The following is a 23,951-nucleotide window of genomic DNA, read 5'->3' on the forward strand; positions in this document are numbered from 1 at the left end:
GGTAAGTTCTCCATTCTTTCGGAGACTATAAACCCTACTCGTCTGCGTCACACAGATGACGCCACTTCCTTCTTTCTCTCGTGCTTGTTTGAGATGCTTCGCCTCTCTTCTTTTTCTCCAGTTTTCACTTCTCTTAGCCGGCCGGATGTTGATTGAACCTTGCATGACTGATCGAGCCAAGTTGGGACATTCCCCTTTGATTAGGAAAACCTAGAAATCCCTTGCACTAAACCCATTCAAGAAGATAATCTAACATCCTTAATCGAGAGTTTTCCTAAGTCAAGGCTTAGGATGTAATTAACTACGGGGGCTTGCGCCCGTAGGAAACCGATCCCCACAATCAAATAAACCTCATTCGAGCTGATGTATCGAATGGGGGAAATCTCGTGAATTTAGGGTTATAGATATTATTATCCATCGAGGTGCGTAGGTGAAAACCCGCTATCCTCCATGGCTAATCGTATCTATAACTCCATCTGCTCTTCCATCGGCCTGCTTGTGCCGAGTGTAAAGGCCTACGACCATTTTGTCCTACGGGATAGTGTGATCGTATTCTTTGCATTCGAACCACACGAGCGGAACCCTTTCGGAGACCCGCATAGTGTTATTGGAAGAATTGAATGTTATCAAAGTTGTATGATTTGATTAAGAGTTGGGTAGAATGGGCAGTTTTAAGTGTGTCATTTTGCATACATAGTTGCATGTGTATATTATTCAAATCATACTAAATTGTGCAGGGTGAAAAGTTAAATGGATAATCAATAGTCAAATGTACCAAATGAGCAACACAGTGTAGCTCCAATACCATTAGAAAGTATGATGCAGTTGGCTACTGTTATAGTACATGTAATGGGAGATGCACATAATAAGTTAGTTGGAAGCAAAAAAGAAGAAGTAGATAGGCCTTTACAAATATTTCATAAGCTGAAGCCTCCGTTGTTCAAAAGAGCTATAGGACCTCAGGCAGCAGAAGATTGGTTAATGAGGATAGAAAAGATCTGTGATAGCATGTAGTGTCCGAAAAGCCAGAAGGTGCCCTTGGCTGTGTTCCTCTTTGAAGGAAAAGCAGAGAGATGGTGGACTGGACAATAGAGAGAGAAATTTCAAGGGAAGACAATTGCTAAGATCACTTTGGACGAGTTCACTATAATATTCAGGATGTGGTTTGTACCTCCGTCAACCCGATGATAAATGCAAGAAGCTTTCATTAAGTTGGAGCAATGACACAAGATAATGATGCAGTATGAGACCGAGTTTACTGCTCTTGCTAGATAAGCTTCTCATTTGATCCCCACTGTTGAAGAAAAATGCTATAGATTCTTGCAAGGATTGAATAGGGAGTTAAGACATCCGCTAGTACCATTACAGATTCATGAGTTTTATGAGTTGGTAGAGAGGGCCAGACTGATAGAGATTTATTTGACAACGCCATCATCAAGGTATGATGTCAGCAGTAGAAGAGCAGAGATGAACCATGTAGAGAGAGAGAGAGATAGTGATAAGAAAAAGTAAGTATAATGATTCGAGGGGATTTACATTAGTAGCATCTTCTCGCAACTACAGCGACTGCATTCATTGTGGTCGACAACATGCAGGTCAGTGTTATTTATTGACGGAGCAATATTTTTGCTTGGGACAGCAAGGACATAGGGTTGCAGATTGTCCTCAGAGGGGATTTAGAGAAAGAGCTGATTCTGATGTAGGACAATCTAGACATACTGTAGGACAGAGAAGTATCGGGTCAAGAGCATACAATGAAAGATCAATGAATAGGACGAATGATAGAGTTGTTAGTGATAGTCAGAGGGAGATCGTTGTGCCATGACCTATTGCACCTACTCCAGAGATGCCACGTCTATACAACTTACAGTATCAAGAAGATCAACAATGACCTGAAAGCTCCACTAGTATTCCACTGGTAAGAAATATTTGTTTGAATGATTGAATGACATGACATTTCATATATAGTTGAATGACATGTGATATAATGAACTACATAACTGTCTGATTTTGACGAGTTTTGGTTTTAATTTGATTTTATTTAAGTTTTGAATGGACGGATTTGTTTTTATATCAATTTTATGTTCCAGTCCTTAAGGAAAATGTCAGGGATAACATTTTTCTTAAGGTAGGAAGATTGTGAGAACCTTTAAATTTCAAAATTTTTTGTGCAGGTTTGTCCAGTACGAACTAATTTAGTATGGGACTAATAGTTAAAAATTTTCATTTCATTTGTACAAATCGTCTGTACGAACTGAACGAATCTTGAACAGAGCTGATCGTCCCGATACGAAATTAATTATCATCCGTATGAATGTGGTTTGAATTTAGTCCATAGGCGTTCGTCCCAATATAAATGAAAAAATATCATCCGTACGATTTAAAATATCTCTTCTCTATATATTGGACTGTTTGACACGTTTTGAAGAGAGAGAAAGAGGAGAGAGAAAGAAAGAGGAAGAAAAGAAAAAAAAGCTTAGTTTTGAAGGCCGCGGAGCGATTTTCGTTCGTCGACACAGTTGGAATAATTGCTCATCTCACAGTAAGGAATTCAGATCCTATTTTTTATTTTGAAGATTTTGTGTTTTGATATTTTTCTGCTCAGATTTGTGTTTTCATTACCAAAAAACGTGTCTATCTTTGTATTGACAAAACTTTCACTACATAACTTTTTTGTATGTTATAGAGAATGTGATTACGAGCATTTTGAGTATTTATTTGTGATTTTTCACTGGATGATTTTTGAATTACAATGACTTCTATCTATTGTACGATATTTTAAGGATTTTTCTAAATTAAGTTAAATCATGTCTGTTTGATACAATGCATTGATGAGATGAAAATGAATGTGGTTACATGATTGAAAGTACTGTTATATTACTATGATATGGTTGTGTGTGTAAAAGATAAGTAAAGACTGGTTGAACTGTTGATTGAAGACTGATTGAGCTATACAAGATGGTGGACCGATGAGCTTTTATTTAAATATGATTTGGTGTTATCCTCTACTGATTCACGTGATATTGATTGGGAGTTATAAGAAGATGATTACTGTGACGATTGGCAAAGAGTGATGACTCTATTTGCTGAGCCAATGAATAATGATACTGATATTAATACTGATACTAATATAAGACTGAAAAATATCATAATAGCCAGCGCTTCTACTTGTTTAGTATGACTACTGTACTGAAATATATGTTTTGAAGCATTGTTCTTATTATTGTACATATTTATCATTACTGTACGGTTTTATTATTCTGCCCAAATTTATCGTTACTGTATGGTTTTATTGTTATACCTGGATTTATCGTTAGTGTACGAATTTACTGTTACTGCACAATTTCACTATTATTGCATTACTATTTTTATTACCAGATTATTATTGATACTGATACAGATATTGATACTATTTGATACTACTGCTTTATGGTACTGATCTTATGCATATAATATACTGAGCATGTGATATAGAATAACTCGATAGCATGTATACATTTCGATATAATTTTTACTGCATTGATTTGATTTTAATAGCCATTATCGATGTATTAATTTGAAGCTGTATACGATTTTATATTGTACTGATATTATGGATATGATGCTTTCTTTAATGATTTGATTGAGGCTATAGATACGACAATTACTATAGAGATCTGCATACATACTGGTTTATTGCTTTATAGACTTTTATACTGTTTACAGAATTTACTACTGTCGATTGTGGATATTACTGTTACTACACTGATTTCTGTTTCTGCATTGACTCAATGATCATGTATAAGTTATTGTTATGATTTGACTGATTGACATGTATATTGCTTCTGTATCGTGTTTTGATTTCAGTTGTAGGTTGGTAACCTGCTGGGCTTTTTAAGCTCATTATACGTGGTTAATGATTTCAGGTCAGGGCAAGGGAGCAGGATTGTGAGATTGATCAGGGTTCTTCAGGTTCTGTTTTCTTTGTTATAGTGATTTTTTTGTATTCAGGACAGGATGGATACATGATAATTATGAAGATCCTGAGTAATATAAATGACTTTTGGGAATGAATATAAATGTGTACATTGATGTTCTAAATTATTGAATTGTTGTATTGTTATTTATAGATGGATGACATAGATAACTCTGGTATATTGATTGTTTAAATGATTAAATGAATAATTCTTCCAAGTTAGATCCTTGGGATTGTGATATGACCTTTAGAGATAGGATACGAAATGAGCATATACATGAAAATGTTGGAGTAGCTCCACTGGAAGATAAGATTAGAGAGAGTCACCTTAGATGGTTTGGTCACATTAAATAGAGGCCTTCTAGTGACCCAGTTAGGAAAGTTGAGATATTAGATTTGACTTATGTTAAGAAAGGTAGAGGTAGACCTAAAAAGACTTGGTTAAAAAATATTAGAAAGTATATTTCTTTATTAGATTTAAATGATAAATTGACTTTTAATCGGACACAATGGCGAAAAAGGATTAATGTAGCCGACCCCACGTAGTGGGACAAGGGCTTGATGTTATTGTTGTATCAACATGTACTTGATGAATGTATAATTAAATTAGTTAAATCAAAGGTTGGAAATTTTTTTAGCAAAATAAAAAAGAAAAATTTGACTTCATGTGCCTCATAATACATATAATTCGTAAAATATACCTACTATATATTTATTTGAAAAAATATACATGAAAGCTTATTTTAGATGAAATTGTGTTCCATGACGGATAATCTATTGTATTTACGAATAGCTTATTAAAGTTGAAGCCCCCAAAATAGTTTTAAACTAGTTTATACCTAAGTTTATACCAAACTTGAATTGAATTTGAATATCTTTGTTCACATCACTGCAAGAACTAGTACTTCTACATTAAATTAATTGTTCAAATTCCCAATTTGCCATTCAAACTTGCATTTTTGTTCAAACCCCGTCCTTTGTATAACATTCAAAACTTCAGGGGTTATTGCTCTCTACACAAACTCCTTTTTTTCTTCGCACGTCATTAGTTAATTAATACATGCTGCCCTGTTTACGAATGCTCTAATTAACCATCATCACAATCCCATTTTTGCAGCAGATTGATTTGCAATTTGCTCCCATAGATTGCCTAATTTCAGGTGAGAGGGGGAGAACGAGGTGCTATTGCTATAATCACCAAGGACGACGACCCTAAGAGTCAACTAGCAAGATACATCATTACTAAAGTTGTCGAGGTCAATTATCATTGTTGAGTTGGATCAACTTTGCCAATATCAACATTACCTAATCGCTTATCATCTTGTTTTCTTGCTTCCATGAATTCGAACAATGATAAACATATAATAAAGAAGAATGAATTATCACCTGTGTTCAAATTAGGTTCATATCAGTTTGAATGCAAACACGTTTGAATTCTATCCAATTCGAATTAGTTTTAGAGGGCTTCAACTTCAATTTGGGATTACAATAAATTTAATATGAAAAATATTTTCAGTATATTTCTCTAATTAAAGAAACAACTAGTTTTTTTTTTACAAATTATATATATTACGAGCTATATATGGTCATATGTTCCAATCAAAAGAGCTTTTTTAACTATATTTTAATAGCTTATGAAATTATGATACATCAATATGAATATAGTGTACATCTAATTTAAAATAAATAAATAAAGTATATATATATATATATATATAATATATAACGTAATAATCATCAAACTTAAATAAATATGATAGAATTTAATTTATATTATAATAAATTTTATTTTCTCAAATTTTATGGGAAAATATTTCAAATTTCTGTGTTTCTTAAAGTAAAAGTCTCTGCAATCAGTTTATTATTTACGACTCATAAATAACCGTTCTTTTCATCGAAACTACAAAATACCCTTCGCCAACTAAAAATATAGAAGAAGAAAGAAATGTTAGAAAACCAGCCATCAACGGCCAAATCCCGAACTCGTAATTTCTCTAATTTCTTAGTGGCAAATTCGCCCTTCAATTTCGCTAAATTATCTGCTAGCGCCCACCGTTGTACTAATATATCGTACTTTTTTCTGCAAAATCTCGTCTCTCCTTTTATTTCGCGTTTTTCTAGGGTTTCGCAGCTTCTGTAGTTGCTCGATTTGCTCCTACGAAACCCTAGTCGCTGAACTCGCGCTAATCAGTGACCCCCAGCCCCGTCTCGGCGTTCTGTTTGTATGATTTTGAGCTTCTTCAACTGGAATGGAGTCTTCGGGGCGCTTAGAGCTTGTCGCTATCGACTCCAACGACGCCAACGATGAGGAGCGGCTGAACGGGGGAGAAGAGGCATGTTCCTCCCCATCTGGTGAAGAGAAGGTGGTCGATGTTTCCGGTAATTCGTGGGACCTCTCTCCTTTTGAGAGACTGCCGCCGCCTTCTTCGACCCAGGGGCTATACTTCTACCACAATACATTTCACTTAATTCCGAGGTCAATTGGAGGACTGGGGAGGCTGAAGACGCTTAAGTTCTTCGCTAATGAGATTGAGATTTTGCCACCGGAGATTGGCGATCTTAAGCAGCTCGAAAGTCTGCATGTGAAGGTCACTTTGCCAGGCTTATCTGGCATTTCGTTGCAAAAGCTGAAGTCTTTGAGGGATCTTGAACTCTGTAGGGTTCCCCCGAAGCTGACGGCTTTCTCTATATTGGGGGACATCTCTTGTCTCAAATGCCTCACCAAGCTTTCCATCTGTCATTTTTCAATTAGGTACTTCTTTATCCTTGGGTTACTTTGTTCACGAAATTATTATTTTTGGATTCTAGTACCCACGGGAAGGGGATATGCTGAATAATAATTGAAGGACAGGGTTAATAAATTCCACCTGTATTCAGGCATTGTTGCCATCTACGTTTTCCACTCGACACTCTTGAAGCTCTTTTAGTTTATTTTATTTTATTGCGATTATGAATGCCAAGTGATTGATGATGCAAGAAAATAGAATATACTAAGGTTTTCAATTTCTGTCTCCCTTCCATGGTGAAAGTTTCAGTTTCGGTGGTCTTGGTGGGCGGCTTCGACGGTTTAGGTTTTCGGTTTCAGTTCCGTTTCTGCCATTTTATTAATTATTAAAATTACAATTTTAAAATATTATATTCAAAAATACATTTTTTGTTCTTAGTTTTGAAGTTAAAAAAAGAAATTTTAAGATATTTGATAACTTTATGGACACGATCACAATTTTAATGATTATGTTTTTATTTTTATGTACTTAATATACTAAAATTACAAAATGCAAACAATATGGTATCATTAATTTAATTTATCATATTTTCATGAAATAAGTTTTATTATGAAAAAGGAAATATGTACTTAACAGTATTAATTGGTGTCCTAAACTATGAGCATGCCATGCAACATATATTATAAACTTATTTTTATCAAGTTTAAGTACCTTTAAATGTTATTTTCAGTTGGTTTCTTATAGATTAGTCGTAGAAATGCTAGATTTTTTTTGTGATATTGCGTCCTTTTCTATTTGCAGATACCTGCCTCCAGAGATTGGCCACCTTAAAAAACTTGAGGAGCTTGATCTTTCTTTCAACAAGTTAAAGAACTTACCTGATGATTTAGCTGGCCTAGTTTCTCTTAAATCATTAAGAGTTGCTAATAATAAATTAGTGGATCTACCTCTTGGAATCTCATCTTTACGGAGCCTGGAAAAATTAGATTTATCTAATAACAGGCTGACTTCATTGGCATCCCTTAAGTTTAGTTCCATGGATGCTCTCCAATATTTAAATCTTCAGGTATCTCATGTTACTTCCTATCTGGATTCCAACCTTTTATTCTTATTTTTTAGATGTTGCTGTGAAAATTGATGCATGACCATAATTTGCTGAGTTGCTTCGTAGTTTTTTTTAAAGAACTTGAAAGCACAATGTGCAGTTTTCTCTACTATATTTCCTGTTTGTTGGAGTCATAAATTCCCATGTTGTTTGCATTTGGCGGCAGTTTGGCATACCATATGGGTATTTTTCTGTTACATTAAGAATTTATTTGTTTTGCACTTGATTTCAATAGTTACATTTCTTCAAATTTGGATATAATGAATTAAGAGAAAACTGTTGCATAAATCAACTGAGGTTCACTTTTTTTTCCTTTAGAGGAAATTGTCCCATACCATATTCTGACTTTTATTGCACCCTAATTACATTGTTGTAAATGCGGTTTATGTTTGTATTGTGCATTCTATGTACTTCTATCTGTCTAACACTTTTCAGTGCTTAACTATTTTGCTGTTTTAAGTACAACAAGCTTCCCTATCATTGCCAAATCCCATCATGGATTAACTGCAATCTTGAAGGAAATGGAGAAGATATTTCTAAGGGTGAGGCCTGTGGATCATCAGTTGAACCGGGTCTCAGTGATGTTGGTGTGCATATGGTACAAATGTGTCAATTATGCAATGGTAATATCAGGAATTACTTTCCTTCTTTTTGTAAGATTCAGTTCATACAAGTTTAGTGATCTAACTCTCCTTTCTGTATCAGGTTGCCATGGCATGTCTTCAGCTTTGTGTACGGAGCTTCATTCCAGTTGTAGATGCCTGGTATCACAGAAAAGGAAGAAGGGGTGGAAACGACGGGATGATCTCCAACAGAGGGCTCGCCAAGAACGCTTGAACTATAGTAGGAAGTGCAGAGTTTCGGATCATACTGATGATATGTCTGTAATCATGGGTGAAGAAAGTAATTGCTGCAGATCATATGTGGTAGAGGATAGTAATTCTGAGATTCAAGTTGATGACGATGAAGTAAAATTATTAGATAGTTCTGCAAAGTCAAAATCTTCATTGAAAAAGATAACAGTAGAAGACACTGAAAGTGGCAGATGTGATCTTGTTAGGGAACATTCTGTTTTGCCTCAATTTTGCTGTTCTGAAAATGAAAATAATACCAGGTTTAACATATCAGAAATTTCAGAAGGGGATGATTGTTCGCATTTTACTAATTCTGCTATCTCAAACAAGGGCTATGATTGTGAAAATGAGGAAATAAATACTCCTTATCCTCATTGTTCTGTTGATGAGCTGAATTCTATTGATAAATACTCTTTTTCTGAAGCATCTAATCTTACCACGAAATCAAAAAGGCATTCTGATAAGGATCTCGACAACCCTAAGCCAAGCAAGTTTCGTAAGCCTGTTGTTGACTGTTCATACATAGCCAACAAGTATTGTGTGGAGTCCTTCTGTAGCATTGAGGACCACCTCCCAGATGGCTTCTATGATGCAGGGAGAGATCGGCCTTTCAAGTCATTGCAGGAATATGAACAGTGTGTTTGCATTGATTCACGGGAAGTTATTCTTCTCGACAGGTTTGTTAGTGCATACTTCTCACTGAAGTATTTGATGTAATTTGTTTAGGTTGAGTATCAACCTTTGGCATGAATGTAATCAGCTTCAGATTTGTTTTTTGTTCATCAGAGAGAAGGATGAAGAGTTGGATGCAATTGCTTTGTCTGCACGATTACTTTTGTCCAACTTTCAAAGATGTAATTTGGCTCCTGTGAAAGATGGAGTGGTTGAGGACTTGCCTGTAGTATCAATTCTTGCTCTATTCGTGTCTGATTGTTTTGGGGGAAGTGACCGAAGTACTTCAGTTTTGAGGTTGCGAAAAAGTATAATTGGGTCGGATAAGCTGCAACCTTTTATCTGTACTTGCTCAACTGGAAGCCTTTATGATGATAGCGAAGTACCTAAAAAGGCTGAAGGAACTGTTAGTGGATTTGATTTCAATGAATTATGTGAAAATTCTTTACGAGTGATTAAGAAAACTCGCAATTCTAGTGTAGTTCCCTTAGGTGCAATGCGCTTTGGTGTTTGTAGGCATAGAGCTGTGCTCATGAAGGTTGGTCAATTTTCTATTGTTTTTTTTTTAATTTTGAGAAGAGGATCAAAATAGTCTTTTTTCTCTTTATGAAAGACCAAAATGGTCCCCAACTATATTAAAAAATCATTTTGATCTCTTAAGTCTTTAAAAAGAAATTAAAATAGTCACATGATGGGGCTATTTTGGAACCTCTTTAAGGAGTTGAGAGACCAAAATGATCATTTAATATAATTAGGGATTATTTTGATCTTTCATAAAGAGACAAGGGACCATTTTCTCTTTTTTTTTTTTATATTTCAATTGTCATGGCGTTGTAAACCTGAACCACACTTTAATCCCAACTTCCTTAAGAAATACTTATACACTCAAAATATTCCCCACTTAATGCCCGGAAGCATTTACTTAATCCCATAGATGAGCAATATCTTAAATGAAGAGAGAAAAGCTTGGAGTTCTAACATAGTTTTGATTATCAATGTTGCAGTATTTATGTGATCGATCCGAGCCACCAGTTCCTTGCGAGCTTGTTAGAGGATACTTTGATTTTATGCCACATGCTTGGAATGTTGTCAGGGTCAAAAGAGGCAATTCTTGGAGGCGAATGATTGTTGATGCTTGCTATCCTGCAGACATACGAGATGAAAATGATCCTGAGTTTTATTGTAGGTAAGCTCTTTATCATCTATTCATGGGTTTGTTGATTCTCTTGACTTAAGCTCTTTATGATAATTGGCCAATATGTCAGGGTACCCGGTTCATCAACTTGACTTTAAAGCTTCTTTCTATTGAAGTATCTGGATATTGAATTTAGCCACTATAAACAGTAGCATAAACAGGATTTTATTAGTCCTGGTCTGCTGACTTTGATTGTTTTTTCTAAATTCCAAAACAGCAATTTCTGGTATATTAATTTATGGATGGTGTCTTAGGGCTTGGTCTTCTCTAATTCAAGTTTAGGATGAGATGCACAAAAAATAGGAAGAAAAGAGTGAAATTCACAATTCACCAACTTTTCATTTGGCAAAGATTTTGCCTCTTGATGCAAAAGAGAAAACAAATAAAACTCACCCAATGATAATTTAAAGGTAGGACAAAGCTGAAAAGTTATAAAATATTTGAGAAACAGATCTTAACAGTGATTAGGATTCAGACCGCAAGAAGGAAAATCATATTGTAGTAGACTTGAACAAATCCCGATCACTTGCGAAAATCAATTCTGAAGTATGTAGACTAAAAAAAGAATAAATATGGGAGCCACCTAATAAGATCAGTCTCATGCTGTTAGAAGTAGAAAGCTCCCTATAAAAGTTGTCAACATTTGCACCACACTACTAGAATTCACATCTAATAACACACAAGGTTGTTAGAACAATTGAATGTTTTACATGCTATTTATAATCATAATTGGATCCACAATTAATTGATTTTTGGAATCCCAAAATTTGGCCAAAACAATAATTCTTGATTTCAGCCAACCAAAAAATAATAACTTTTTTGTATCTGCAACTGTGCAAAGTTCTGCCATAGTCGGATAAGAAACTAAATATAAAAACAATGCAGCTATTGCAACAAGTTGATGCAGGGCATCAACAAATGAAGCAACACATGAAATAGCAGCAAAGCTTCCCCAATACAGTGAAACGATTTACAATGTGAAACATCGAACCCAGCTATAGTGTGAATAGAGAGGAAATAGAGCAGTCGAATCCCAACTATGATACAAAATCAGAAATATGAAGGAAGCATAGTTGCAAATCCCCTCAAAAGGAAGGTATTTAAGCACGAGAAAAACATAAAAGCAACCTTCCAAATCCACCATTGGATAAAAACAAGGCTAGGAACACCTTAAAAAGATGTTTAACATTTCCTTCCATTCTTCATCATCAAACACAAATTGTATCATTTTTCTGTTGCATTACTAAGTAGTAAATCAAAAGTAATCAATGGCATCAAAATTTTAGAGAGCACATCACTTTTGCACAGACATCCTCATCATATGCATGGTACATCAAAACAAACTTGGAAAACATTTATGAAAGATATTTAGATTGAAAAATAAACTCTCTCATCATAATGCATGGCACAATGTGCACTATTTTAAACATAGTTCAAATTATTAAAAAATATGGATAAAGATGAAGCAAAATTTATATGAACATTTATGAAAGATAATTAGATTTAAAAGTAAACTATCATGGTAATAAAATAATTAAATTTATAAATAAAAATTTGAATTTATATGGTTACATGTTGATATTTAGGCTCAATGTTCAACTATTAAAATTCAAAAAATTACAGATTTTGTTGTGTGTGTGTATATATATATATATATATATATGAATCATTATCATCATTATAAGCTAAAATGGCCTTGTCCTCTTCATATGGTTCTAGTTGCAAAAGTGTCACATGATGCTAAGGGGAGCATTTGTCGGAGATTGCCTCTGCAAAATGGATTGTTGTTGAAAACTTCACTTGGATGTAAAGATAATTAGATTTAAAAATAAACTATCATGGTAATAAAAATAATTAAATTTATAAATAAAATGGTGAATTTATTGTTACATGTTGATATTTAGGATTGCCTCGTCTCTTTCATGTGGTTCTAGTTGCAAAGGTGTACCGACACTTCTCCTCAAAGAGGCGTGCAGTGTCCGACACCGTGTCCGACACGACACTCGTCCGACACTCCTCCGACACGTGTCAGACACGCCGAAAATGTGTCCGATTAAAAAAATATTAAAAACAAATTGGACACGCGTGTCCGACACGCGTATCCTTAAATATTTTATAATTTTTAAAAATATAATTTCTTATATTTGGCGAGATTTAAACTAAATTTCTTATTTCATATCCACAACACCAAATCAACGTCTGCATTTAATACCCATTCATCGAATATTCTCATTTTCATTTCTCTTTGGCAGTGAAGGTATTTTCATCTGCTCTCTTTTTGCACAATTACAAATCTTTATCTTATTGAACCAGAATTGAAAGTAGTAATATTCAATGATGATGATATTGAAGTCCAAAAACAAACCTCTAAAGCTAATCCTAGTAGTTGAAGCTTGAATGCTTGATGTTGTAGTAAGTGATTATTTGCTTATATTTTTGTGGTTATACTAGATATTTTGTACTAAATATTTTATATTATAAGCTAGACAAGTTATCATGTCATTCATTTATTATTGTTTGTCATTTTTAATATGATATTACATTAATATATATACACTATATAAAAAAATGTATTGCCGTGTCCGCGCCGTACCCGTGTCCTATATTTTTAAAAAAAGCCGTGTCCCGTGTCCGTGTCGTGTCGCCGTGTCCGTGTCCGTGCATCATAGTGCATGATGCTAAGGGGAGCATTTTTTGGAGATTGCCTATGCAAAGAAGAGTGTCGTTGAAGACTTCACTTAGATGTAAAGATGTCACATGGAGTCATTGTCATTGCCTTTACTTGCCACTGTTGCCTGCTGCTGTCATCATTTCTAGAAGTGGAAGCCCTTATCGAAGTTTGGTGTTGAAGCCCTCACTGACTTGAAGCCATCTTTGATGTGTGTCAAGGCCCTCAGCATGCCTTACATGTCTTGAAGCCCTAGCAAAGTCTACTAAAAAGAAAGTAATAAAAAAGAAATTAAATAATAATAGTAATTTTAAGTATTAAATTAGAAACCAATATAGCTCTCTATCTCAAGCGTTCTGTGATGGCAAGGCAAGAGAACATTGGAGATATTTGAGAGGGAAGAGGAGAACCACATAGGTTAGCACATCCAAAGTGAATGAAAAATCCACCACTACAACCTTTATTAAAGTGCTGTTGAACTAGTTTTATGAATTAGACTATTTGTTATTTGGTTGGGCTGCGAGACTAAACTTACATTGATAACCATCAATATTCAGCTCACATTTTTACACATCTGACAATGCTTCTAGTAACCTCTTTTTAAATTTATATTTATTGGAGCCATCTGACAATGCTTCTAGTAGCCTCTTTTTAATGTTATATTTATTGGAGCCATTCTTGTAAATTCAAAGTTACAAGCTTGGGGTTAATAGATGATAAAGCTCCAGGCTAACCTAGCGGATATCACAATCATCACTAAGTTACTATTAAATGATTGACTTGAAAGAAAATACTTAACATGCCTAATAGATGACACCACACAAGGTTTGGTATCATCTAAACGTTGTTGATTCACACATGAGTCACCTAAGCTCATGGGTTTGATGGATGACAAGTGATAGGACTATGAAATGTTATATTATGTGGAATCCTCGCACCTTATGAATGCATCCACTATTGACCAATTTTTGGAGAAAACTTTCATTTCGGCTATCCCAAAAAACTACCCGCTCCACAACATCATGCCATGAAATAGACCCCCATTTGGTTATTATCCAGGGTGAACAATAATTTTACCGACGGTTGCTGTCCATGTGAATAATAATTGCATGGACAATCATCTTTTACGGTGTTGAATGATTGATATGGGTCAACTTTGATGATGATAATGGACTTGACATTCACTTTAGGGTTGCTTGTGAATTATGGTTAGATATTAGTGGTTATGTGAATGACCTGTAGCTGTTATTCTTTCACTTACCAAATGTATCCATAAGCGAATTAGATTTTGTTTTAAAAATTTTCTTTTCAAGGGCATTTCAACAAGTACGGGATTTCTGTCAGTTTGTGCTTCTTTTATTATTTTTGGTATTATAATTTACCTTTGGTTGGAGTGCTTTGGAGATCATAAGGCCAAGATAAATTTTTTGCTCCATTCATATTGATTTTGCTGGAGTATGAGGCAATTACCTCTTATGTTTTGAAGTTATCTGCAGTTTTTGCGTATTCTCACAATTAATTTATGGTTAACAAGAAACGCTAGGTAGAAATAGAATTTAGGTCTGAGATTTGTTCTTCTTTTCGAGATATTTTTGATAGCTTGATAATCTGTGAATCTGCACAAGCTTTTGGGTGCAGATGCATGTGGGACATGAGGGCATTGTCCTTTTAGTTTGCTGATGGATTGCTTCTTTTTTTCAGGTATATACCTCTTAGTCGACTAAATGCTCCTCTAACATATGAAAATTCTCCCATCTTTGGATGTTCATTCCCTTCCCCCTCATTGTGTAATGGAGTAGCAAAAATACAAACTCGGACTGTTGTTCATGGCAAATTTGGTAGCGTGGATGCAGCTGTCAAGGTAAAGTTTCTATTATAAGAAAGAATTCGTCAGTTAAATTTTTTTCTATGTGATTGATGTCAAATTTAGTAGATGATGAGGATAAGATTTTCTGTGCTAGCAGTACTCTTTCAATGTAGAAATGCAATTGCCAATCCTTAAGTTATACTTTGAGATATTGTGGATGAAACTAGTCTACTTTTCCTTTTTTATTGAAAGAATGTGATATATCTGTTATAGATAACACTCATTACTCATGTTTTTCATTTTTTTTTAATTTTGCTCTAATTTGGCAATTGAATTGATGATTTTCTTTTTTTTTTTTTTTGAATTGGTTTAGATACGCAGTTTGGAAGCTGATGAAGCATCACAAGATGAAATTAAAAAGCTTGAATATGCATTTCTTGCAGAACTAAGAATGTTAGGTGCTGTGAGGAAACACAGCTGTATTGTTGAAATTTATGGCCACCAGATTTCTTCCAAATGGGTTCCTGTTGCAGATGGACACAAAGAAAGCAGGATCTTGCAGTTCATAATAGTAATGGAGTATGTGAAAGGGGGGTCTATGAAGGTAGTTTCTGCTTTTATTACTTTATCCTTTCTCATTTGTGTACTTTGTCTTAATAACTCGATATTTCCATGCATTTCAGTGTTATTTGGATAGGTTATTAGAGAGTGGTGAGAAGCATGTTCCTCTTGACATAGCTCTGTTTATTGCAAGAGATGTTGCCAGCGCATTGGTTGAGTTGCATTCAAAGTATATCATTCATCGAGATATAAAAAGTGAGAACATTTTGATTGACTTGGACTGCAAGAAAAGTGATGGTTCACCAACTGTCAAGCTTACTGACTTTGACAGATCTGTTCCTTTACATTCTTCCATGCATACATGTTGTATTGCTCACATTGGTGTGCACCCTCCTGAAGTCTGTGTTGGGACTCCTCGTTGGATGGCACCAGAAGTTTTACAAGCTATGCATCAAAGAAACCCATATGGCTTGGTAAGGCTTTGGCCTTGTTGAAAATAGCAATTATTTTTCAGCTCTTAATTTATCTTACTATATTCATCCTTTTCTATAAAGCATTCATATTCTTTGTCATCTTTAGAGCCTCTTTACTCTTTACTCGAAATGAAATGAATAAATTGAACCTCGAGGGTTTTTCCTACCAAGCTATTGTCTAATGTAGAACAATTTATGATCGAAGGCTCGAATAATCGAACCAAACTAGGAGAGTAAGGTGTGGGGTCAATTCGTGAAGATGGTTCACCTTCTTTTGCCACTCCAGTTGCATGAGGAGCACGCAAGCTCTGGTTTGCACAATCACCGTTTCACTGCATGTTTAACAGCACTGGCTATATCTTTGCTGTGGTTTTTTATTTTCTTTTTGGAAACATAACTCTAATACTATTAATTGTGTTTGAGGACTTTCTCCTTTCTCTAATCTTTTATATGTTAATTTCATTCTAAACTGTTTTTGTGGATGTTTGGTTTGTTTCATATTGTTTGCACTTTAAAGAGGTTCTCTGTGAAGTGCTTCAGTCAAATTTACTGTGTGCTTGCAGCCTTGCACCAAAAAGATGTGCTGTTAATGAGCTCTCGAGTAACTGAGCTCACTTTTCAAACACCTTAGATATTTGCGTGTATTTTCTTTGCTAAAATCTTTGTATTAATCAAGGACTGTATCATTGTTTATTTTAGTATAAAATTTTGTTGATTTATAGCATGGGAATTCGTTTTTCTTTTGAAATAGTTTGGCAATCAATGGTGGAAGCTTTGTTTGGATACGGAAATAGTTTGGCAATCAATGTCTGGAACATTGTTTACATGCCTGAGGCCATCATGCTATGTTTATCTGGGTAAAATAGTGAAGCTTTAACTGTTTTATGTTTAATTAATTGACAAACTATTTCAAAAGCAAAATTGTTCATTCATTTCAATAAAGTATACTCACAGTTGTAAGCAAGATATTTTTAGACCTTTTTTGTTATTTTAAGTTATTTTTTTGGTTTTTGCATGAAGTTATGATAGCATCCCACTCTAATTTCCTTTTCTTAATTTTTGCAGGAGGTGGATATATGGTCATATGGGTGCGTTTTATTTGAGCTGCTAACTCTGCAAATACCATATGCGGGAAAATCTGAAACAGAAATCTATGATCTGCTAAATGTATGCCACAGTCAAAATTGTTTAACTTTATGAACCATCTTGTTGATCTAATTTTTTAATTTCTTCAGGTTGTAATTTGTATGAAATTATACTTGGATAGTCAATGCCTTTTTTAGTTTTCTTTGCATATTTTTTATTTTAAAAACAACATATATTTTTGTTTTTCATTATAATATTTCCTACTCTTGATTATTGTGTGTAGAGATCCTCCTTTTCTGTGTTAACCTTACTATTAACTGCTTCCAACTGTTGAATCTGTCACATTGTTGGACATTATATGTTTTATTCTAGCTGTCTCATTAGAAGATTAAATTGAGGAAGGATAAATTAGAGGGGTGGTGGTGGGAGTATCCATTAAATTCTTGAAGAAGTAGAAAGAATAAATTGAGGAAGGATTATATTAGAGGGATGGTGGGAATAGCATCCATTAAAGAGAAGGTAGTGAAAAATAGATATATTGGTTTGGAAATGTGCAACAAAGGTTAAAAAATTCAATCACTAGAGCATATAAAAGTAATGTCGGAGGATTAGCAAAGAAAAAGGAAGACTTAAGGTAACTTGTTAGATTTGTTCCAAAAAATTTGCATAAAATAGGGTTAACATATGCAACACTCAATAAGAGTGAACAAAACATAAGGATTCATAAAGTTGATCCCAAATTGGAATAGTCAAATGATGTTGATGAGTTTCTATGATATTTGCAACAGAGGGAAAACCATTTGATTCCTGAACTGAAACCGGGAACTGGATCTTAGCTGCATAAGCTAGTGCAAATATGTCAGAAGTTTTGGGCCTTGTTTCTTTTTTGAGCGTGAAATCTTTAGCTGGTTGAATTAAATTTGTCTACTTAATTTTGGTAAGGGTTAAGTTATTTGTTTAGGCATTAGTAAAATTAGGTTATCAGTTCCTAGGGTAAAAGGAACTGAGCAAATTAAATTAGTGCCTAAAATTGGAAATTAGGTCTGATCTGATCAGAGTTAGACACTGATGGGGATACATATTTTAGGGATGGTAGGTCATTTTTGAGAAATGGGTAAGTTATTGCGGCATTTGAGGCTTTAGGCTGTGAGGCATAACACTGGGAGTTTAGAAAGAGGATATGAACTAGTTGAATAGAAATTGGAGTTGTTGAAAGCTGAAGGGAGGAAGCTGTGTAGGAGACTAAACAGTAAAGAAGCTGATGGAGATACAAAATTTTAGCTTATTTGCATCTATTTTTGGGCTAATAGGGATGGTAGGTCATTTTTGAGGAATACGTAAGTGATTGCAGCATTTGATGCTCTTAGGCTTGGAGGCATAATGCTGGGAGTTGAGAAACAGGAGATGAGCAGAAATTGGAGGAGTTGAAATCTGGAAGGGAGGGAGCTCTGTAGTAGATTAAACTGTAAAGATGCTGGAAAGATGGAATCTCTGTAGGAGAGTAGAGGGTAGGCTAAGTAGGTTCAGCTAGGTCGAAGATGGATAATGCCTGACCTCACAGAGATGGAGTTGCGTATAAATTTATGAATGTTGACCACCATCAAAATCCTGTGAATTTAAGATAAGTATTACAGTGATGAATGAGTGGGATACTGTTACAAATGTGAAGGGTTTGTTGGAAAGGAAAATTGTAGGTACTTTGAAAGCATTTCACATTGTTGGCTATGTGTAGGGATCACCTTTACATAGAATGATCTAAGAGAGCATGGATGTGTAATGGCCAATCCTAGTGTTGCAAATATCCAATGCCTTTTTTATTTCACTATCCTTTGGGGTTCAAAAACTTGTTTTTCCCCCTTTTTTAACTAAAACATTTTGATTCTTGTGTTGGAAGTGCAACTTGTGGCGCTCTGTGATGACATCTACAATCTATAGTAGATCTCCCTTATCTAGAGTTAAAACTGTAAATGGGATGGATTAACCTTGGAGAAGTAGGCAACATTGGAATTTCAAATAGAATTTGGTGTGGGGGGTTGAATAATTTTTAATATGCCATTTTATTTATTGTTTTACTTGTCATATCTGGAAGATATATATGTTAACATGACAAGTTGGTCAGATATAGTTAGTCAATTGAACTATTTATGCTTAAAACCTAAGTAATGTGTTTTGGATGAAGCTGAGCTGAAGCTAAACTTACTGGCTCAGTGCCTGAACATGTTCTAGGTCTGTCCTTATTATATTGACAGAATGGCGTTTTCCCAACCCATCTCATTCTTCTATTTCTAATCAATATGAGATTGAGCTTGTGGCTGATTTTACCCTTCTCACAGTGGTAATGCTCTACTTCAGTAGCACGATCTTTTGGAACTTTATATATTTATGCCTTCCATTAGGGAGTTGTATGTTTATTCAGATTAATGGGGGAGATAATGAAAATGCTTATAACAATATCGTGGCTTCATTGAGGTGATTGACATTGGAACTCCCTACACCAACAACAACAACATCAAGCCTATGTCCCACTATGTGGGGTCGGCTACATGAATCTTTTTTCTCCATTGTGTCTTTTTAAAAGTCAAATTCTTGTTTAAATCTAATAGGGAAAGATCATTTCTAATATTCTATAACCAAGTCTTTTCAGGTTTTCCTCTACCTTTCTTAACATAAGTCAAATCTAATACCTCTACTTTCCTAACCGGGTCATTGGAAGGCTGTCATTTTATGTGACCAAACCATCTAAGGTGACTCTCTCTAATATTATCTTCCACTAGACCTTTTCACGAATATGCTCATTTCATATCCTATCTCTAAGAGGAAAGCCGCTCATCCACCTGAGCATACTCATCTCTGCAACACTTAGTATTATGCTTCTCTTTTAATGGCCAACATTCGGCGCCATAAAGCATTGCAGGTCTCAGTACCATCTTATAGAATTTTCCCTTAAGTTTGAGGCGGACTTTTCTATCACACAACAAACCCGATGCATTCGCACAACAAGCCCTACATTGGAACTCCCTGATCAAACAAATTCAAAGCAATCTTCATTGAAGTGATCTATGCTTATAACTTCATATGTTTTTATTTACTCGTCCTGAAGTTATAATAATCCAAAATTTTAAGAAGAAACCTTATTTACTGGATCCAGTTACTCAGTCACTCGTTTTGTAGTTGTGTAGTGACGAGCGTCTGTTGTATTCCCATTTTTCTAATCTCTTCTCTTTCCTTTCATCTTCCGTCAATTCTTGCCCTGAGAATTTCCATTTATCTATTACTGGTTGAGATAACGGTTATATTCTATATTCAAATTTCTGTGGATAAATTTTTTTCACTCTTCAACGGAGTTGATATAAATAACATCTACATACGTTCTTCTACAGATGAAACAGCCGCCGACACTGCCACCACAATTGGAAGCTCTTGCAAAGTCCGAAGAAGCAACAGCTGAATCCGATTTAGGGCTTTCTGAAACTGATACTAAGAAGATGAAACTACTCTTAGATCTCTTTTACCAATGTACCAAAGGAAATCCAGCAGACCGCCCAACCGCCATAGATGTCTTTGACAAGCTCTGTTCTGTATCGCAACAATCTGCTGATTCTGCTCAAACAAGCAGCCAATGCAATGGCTAAGGCTTCGTTTCGGACAGCTTTCTCATTGCTTGCTAAAATAGTTTTTTAGTACAAAAAATTTTAATTCAAAATTTTTTTAAACAAAACACTGCTTTAGAAAGCATTAAGAAAGCTGTCCCAAATAAATCCTAAATATCTGTTCCAACAACAAAAGATTTTTTGTAGCTTCTATAGAGTTGGTTCTTGCTTTGTGAATTCGCTGCAGGAAAATTTTTCACAGGACTATGGGAGAGGTGGCTTGTTCATCAATGGTAGCTGTGTTTTGGCTGATCCCTCAAAGCTGGAAATGAAAGCTGGGCTGAAAGAAACGCTTCCTCGCTGTATGTAACTACTTCATTATTTAATGTTGAGGCATTGGAAATTTTTTTTGAAGGAATTGGTTCTTCTGTTAGTGAAAAAGAAGAATTCTAAGACTTTGAAAGCATTTGTTGAACACAAGGTAGCATGAGAATGTGGAATGTGGTTCTTGATTTGCTTTCAGAATGGCTTGAAATTTGTTTGAATTTTGATTCATTGCTATAGAAATTGATTTGCTTTGAGAATGGCTTGTTCCAAGTTAATGGGATTTGATCCTAAGTTAAATTTGATTTGTGCAATCATACATAGTTCTATGTATGAGATCAAATTAAAGTGTTTTTTTTTTATGTATGTTATTTTTTATTTTATGTCATGAAGATTATGAGAAGAAGATTGATTTAGTGACTTTAGCGTCTTAAATGAAAATATAGATTTTTGTTTTTATCAGTGTATTAGTGCAATCAACGTTAGAGAGGTTTTAAAGAAAATGAAGGGTCGAAAAGTTGTTAGGCTGTGGAAATGCTTAGAAGATGATGGAATTATTTGGCTTACGAAACTTTTTCAATGTTATTTGGAAGATTAAAAATGTCAGATGAGTAGAGCGTGTTGTTTTTTATTTTTAAGAATAAAAATGATACACAAGAGTATGTGAATTATTATAGATGATATAAGTTAATGTGTAGTACTTAAAAATTTTGGGAGATAATTATTTAGCATAGGTTTTAATGAAATACTAATATTTTTCATAGTTTATTTAGATTTATGCTAGGTAGGTATATTGTAACAACTCAAAAATATAAAAAGTAAATATTTAAAATTTATAAGGTAAGATTTGGAATTTTGAATTTTTTGCACCAAATTGCACGTGTTTGAAAGCCTATTAATGATTGTGTATGTTTTAGAATTAGTCTCAATAGTTTGGAACAAATTTTGACAAAATTTAAAAAATGTTACTATTTGAGTGCCTCAGCAATGCGTGTCTGAGGGCCTCAAAATTGATACAATATCAAACGTTAAATAGTGACATGGCAACGCTTCAATCTCTATATATTGAAAAAAATGAACGAGTGTTGTAACACTATGCTAATATCTTCATTTTGATATATTTTAAAATTCATTATTTCATTCAATTAATCAATCACAGCTGCTAAAGTAGAGAGAAAGAGGTTTTATAGAGAGAGAAACTCTTATTTGAGGCTCTTCGAGTTATTTTTTGTCGTCGAGTCAGTTGAGATATGTCACATTATTCCTATCTTTATTTTTAAATATTCGATGTTTGTTGTGATTTCTCTGATTAAATTTTTATTTCAGCTATTGAAAAACGTGGATAACTTTTTACTGCATAACTTTTTATATTATTTTGATATTGTAATTATGAACGTTTTGAATATTTTTAAAAAAATTTATACTATGTATTTTAAAATTTGTGCATTTTTAATTGAATAGAAAATAATCTAGATTCTAAAAAATAGTGCTTTAATATGATTAAAGTCTTGAAATAATATACACAATCATTATCAATTTGGTTATATTTTGAAACAATATATTTTTACTTAATATGTATTTTATATAAGCATTGAGAATGAATACTAGTATGTGATTAATAGCTATCAGTTATTACTTTTATTAGAATGTGTGTGAAAGACAAGTCAAGTTCGATTGACCCGTTGGTTGAAGACTGATTGATCTATACATGATTATGGGCCAATAGACTTTCATTTAAATATTATAATTTGGTGTTATCCGACACAAGATTCCAGAGCAACAATTGGGAGTTATAAAGAGTTATAACTATACCGACAAGAAAATAGTGACGACTCTATTTACTGAGCTAATAGTTTATTGATATTGATACGATACTGAAAAAACACCGTAATATTTAGGATTTCATACTTATTTAGTGTGACTATTGGATGGATTACTATTATAACATTGATTTATTGTTATTATCACTGGATTTACTCGTACCGATACAAACATTGATACTGTTATTGATATTATTATTGATTCACTATTATTATTATTGTTTTACTGTACTGATTATTGATATTGAGCATGCAATATACTCATCATATAATATACTAAGCATATAATTAAGATACTGATATGACATTGATATAAACTCACTGGATAGTATGTGTGCATCGTTATAAGAATTTATTATATTGATTTGAGTTCGATAGTTCTTTACGGATGCTTTGATTTTTATCATTTTATATATGTGCTTTACTTATTTATAATATTAATACAGCTACTTTATTGATTTGACACACATACCAGTTTACTAATTCCTCAATTGTACTGATTTACTAGCGTCTATACCATACTATTTTACTGTTTACAGATTTTAATGCTACTACATATGAGTTTTATTATTTCTATATTGATTCTTGATCATATGGCTGCTAATATTATGAGTTGATCGACGACATGCATAGTACATCTTTTTCGTGCTTTGAATTCAATTATAAGATTTTAGTGCGACCTGTTGGACTATTTAGCTCATTATATGTGATTTAAATGATTTCAAGTCAAGATAAGAAAGTAGGAGTGTGAGATTGATTTGGATCCATCATTTTTTTTTTTTTTTTAGTTATTCTTTTGTACTCAGATTTTAGATTGGCATGACATGATTATATGATTCATAAGTAGTGTATATAATTTTTGGAGTAATGGATATAGATATACTTTTATATTTGATGTTATATAATTTTTTTATTCTATTTATTACCAAAAGATGGTTTTAGATAGCTATGGTTTTTGTCTAATAAAAAAAATAAAGAACTCTTTCATTAGATATTGGGTCGTGACATGTACTATGAAAGCTATACACTTATTGAGAGGTTTGACGGAGAAGCATAGGGAGAATAAGGAGGATTTACATGTGATATTTATTCATTTATAAAAGGCTTATGATAAA

The 23,951-nt window shown here is 33.9% G+C and overlaps 1 protein-coding gene across 3 annotated transcripts; it reads left to right on the top strand.

Moving 5' to 3' along the window:
* The first annotated feature begins 6,027 nt into the window (after window positions 1-6,027).
* On the top strand, window positions 6,028-21,276 carry LOC110115568. Of its 3 annotated transcripts, XR_003702902.1 has the most exons (12): window positions 6,028-6,707; window positions 7,483-7,747; window positions 8,247-8,409; window positions 8,492-9,317; window positions 9,427-9,850; window positions 10,317-10,498; window positions 14,877-15,036; window positions 15,356-15,586; window positions 15,666-15,798; window positions 15,875-16,016; window positions 17,082-17,183; window positions 20,483-20,621. XR_003702902.1 is itself a non-coding variant. In XM_020848831.2 (11 exons), exons 1-11 carry the CDS (start codon window positions 6,205-6,207, stop codon window positions 20,732-20,734), a joined length of 3,459 nt encoding a protein of 1,152 aa, XP_020704490.1. In that variant the 5' UTR covers window positions 6,029-6,204; the 3' UTR covers window positions 20,735-21,276. The 3 variants fall into 3 exon arrangements, 2 of the variants coding, with proteins under 2 accessions (XP_028556226.1, XP_020704490.1); XM_020848831.2 differs by having other exon boundaries at window positions 6,029-6,707; window positions 15,666-16,016; window positions 20,483-21,276; XM_028700393.1 differs by lacking the exons at window positions 15,666-15,798; window positions 15,875-16,016 and having other exon boundaries at window positions 20,483-21,276.
* Window positions 21,277-23,951: the final 2,675 nt, after the last annotated feature.

Source organism: Dendrobium catenatum, unplaced genomic scaffold (genome assembly GCF_001605985.2).
Source record: "Dendrobium catenatum unplaced genomic scaffold, ASM160598v2 fragScaff_scaffold_1508, whole genome shotgun sequence".
In the NCBI taxonomy this organism is placed as follows: Eukaryota; Viridiplantae; Streptophyta; class Magnoliopsida; order Asparagales; family Orchidaceae; genus Dendrobium; species Dendrobium catenatum.

Excerpts from the sequence above, each read along its gene's own strand:
- LOC110115568 (XM_020848831.2), top strand. The coding sequence starts at position 6,205 with ATGGAGTCTTCGGGGCGCTTAGAGCTTGTCGCTATCGACTCCAACGAC. Across the intron at positions 7,748-8,246 it reads TCCAATATTTAAATCTTCAG|TACAACAAGCTTCCCTATCA; the intron begins GTATCTCATGTT and ends TGCTGTTTTAAG. Across the intron at positions 15,037-15,355 it reads GCGTGGATGCAGCTGTCAAG|ATACGCAGTTTGGAAGCTGA; the intron begins GTAAAGTTTCTA and ends GAATTGGTTTAG.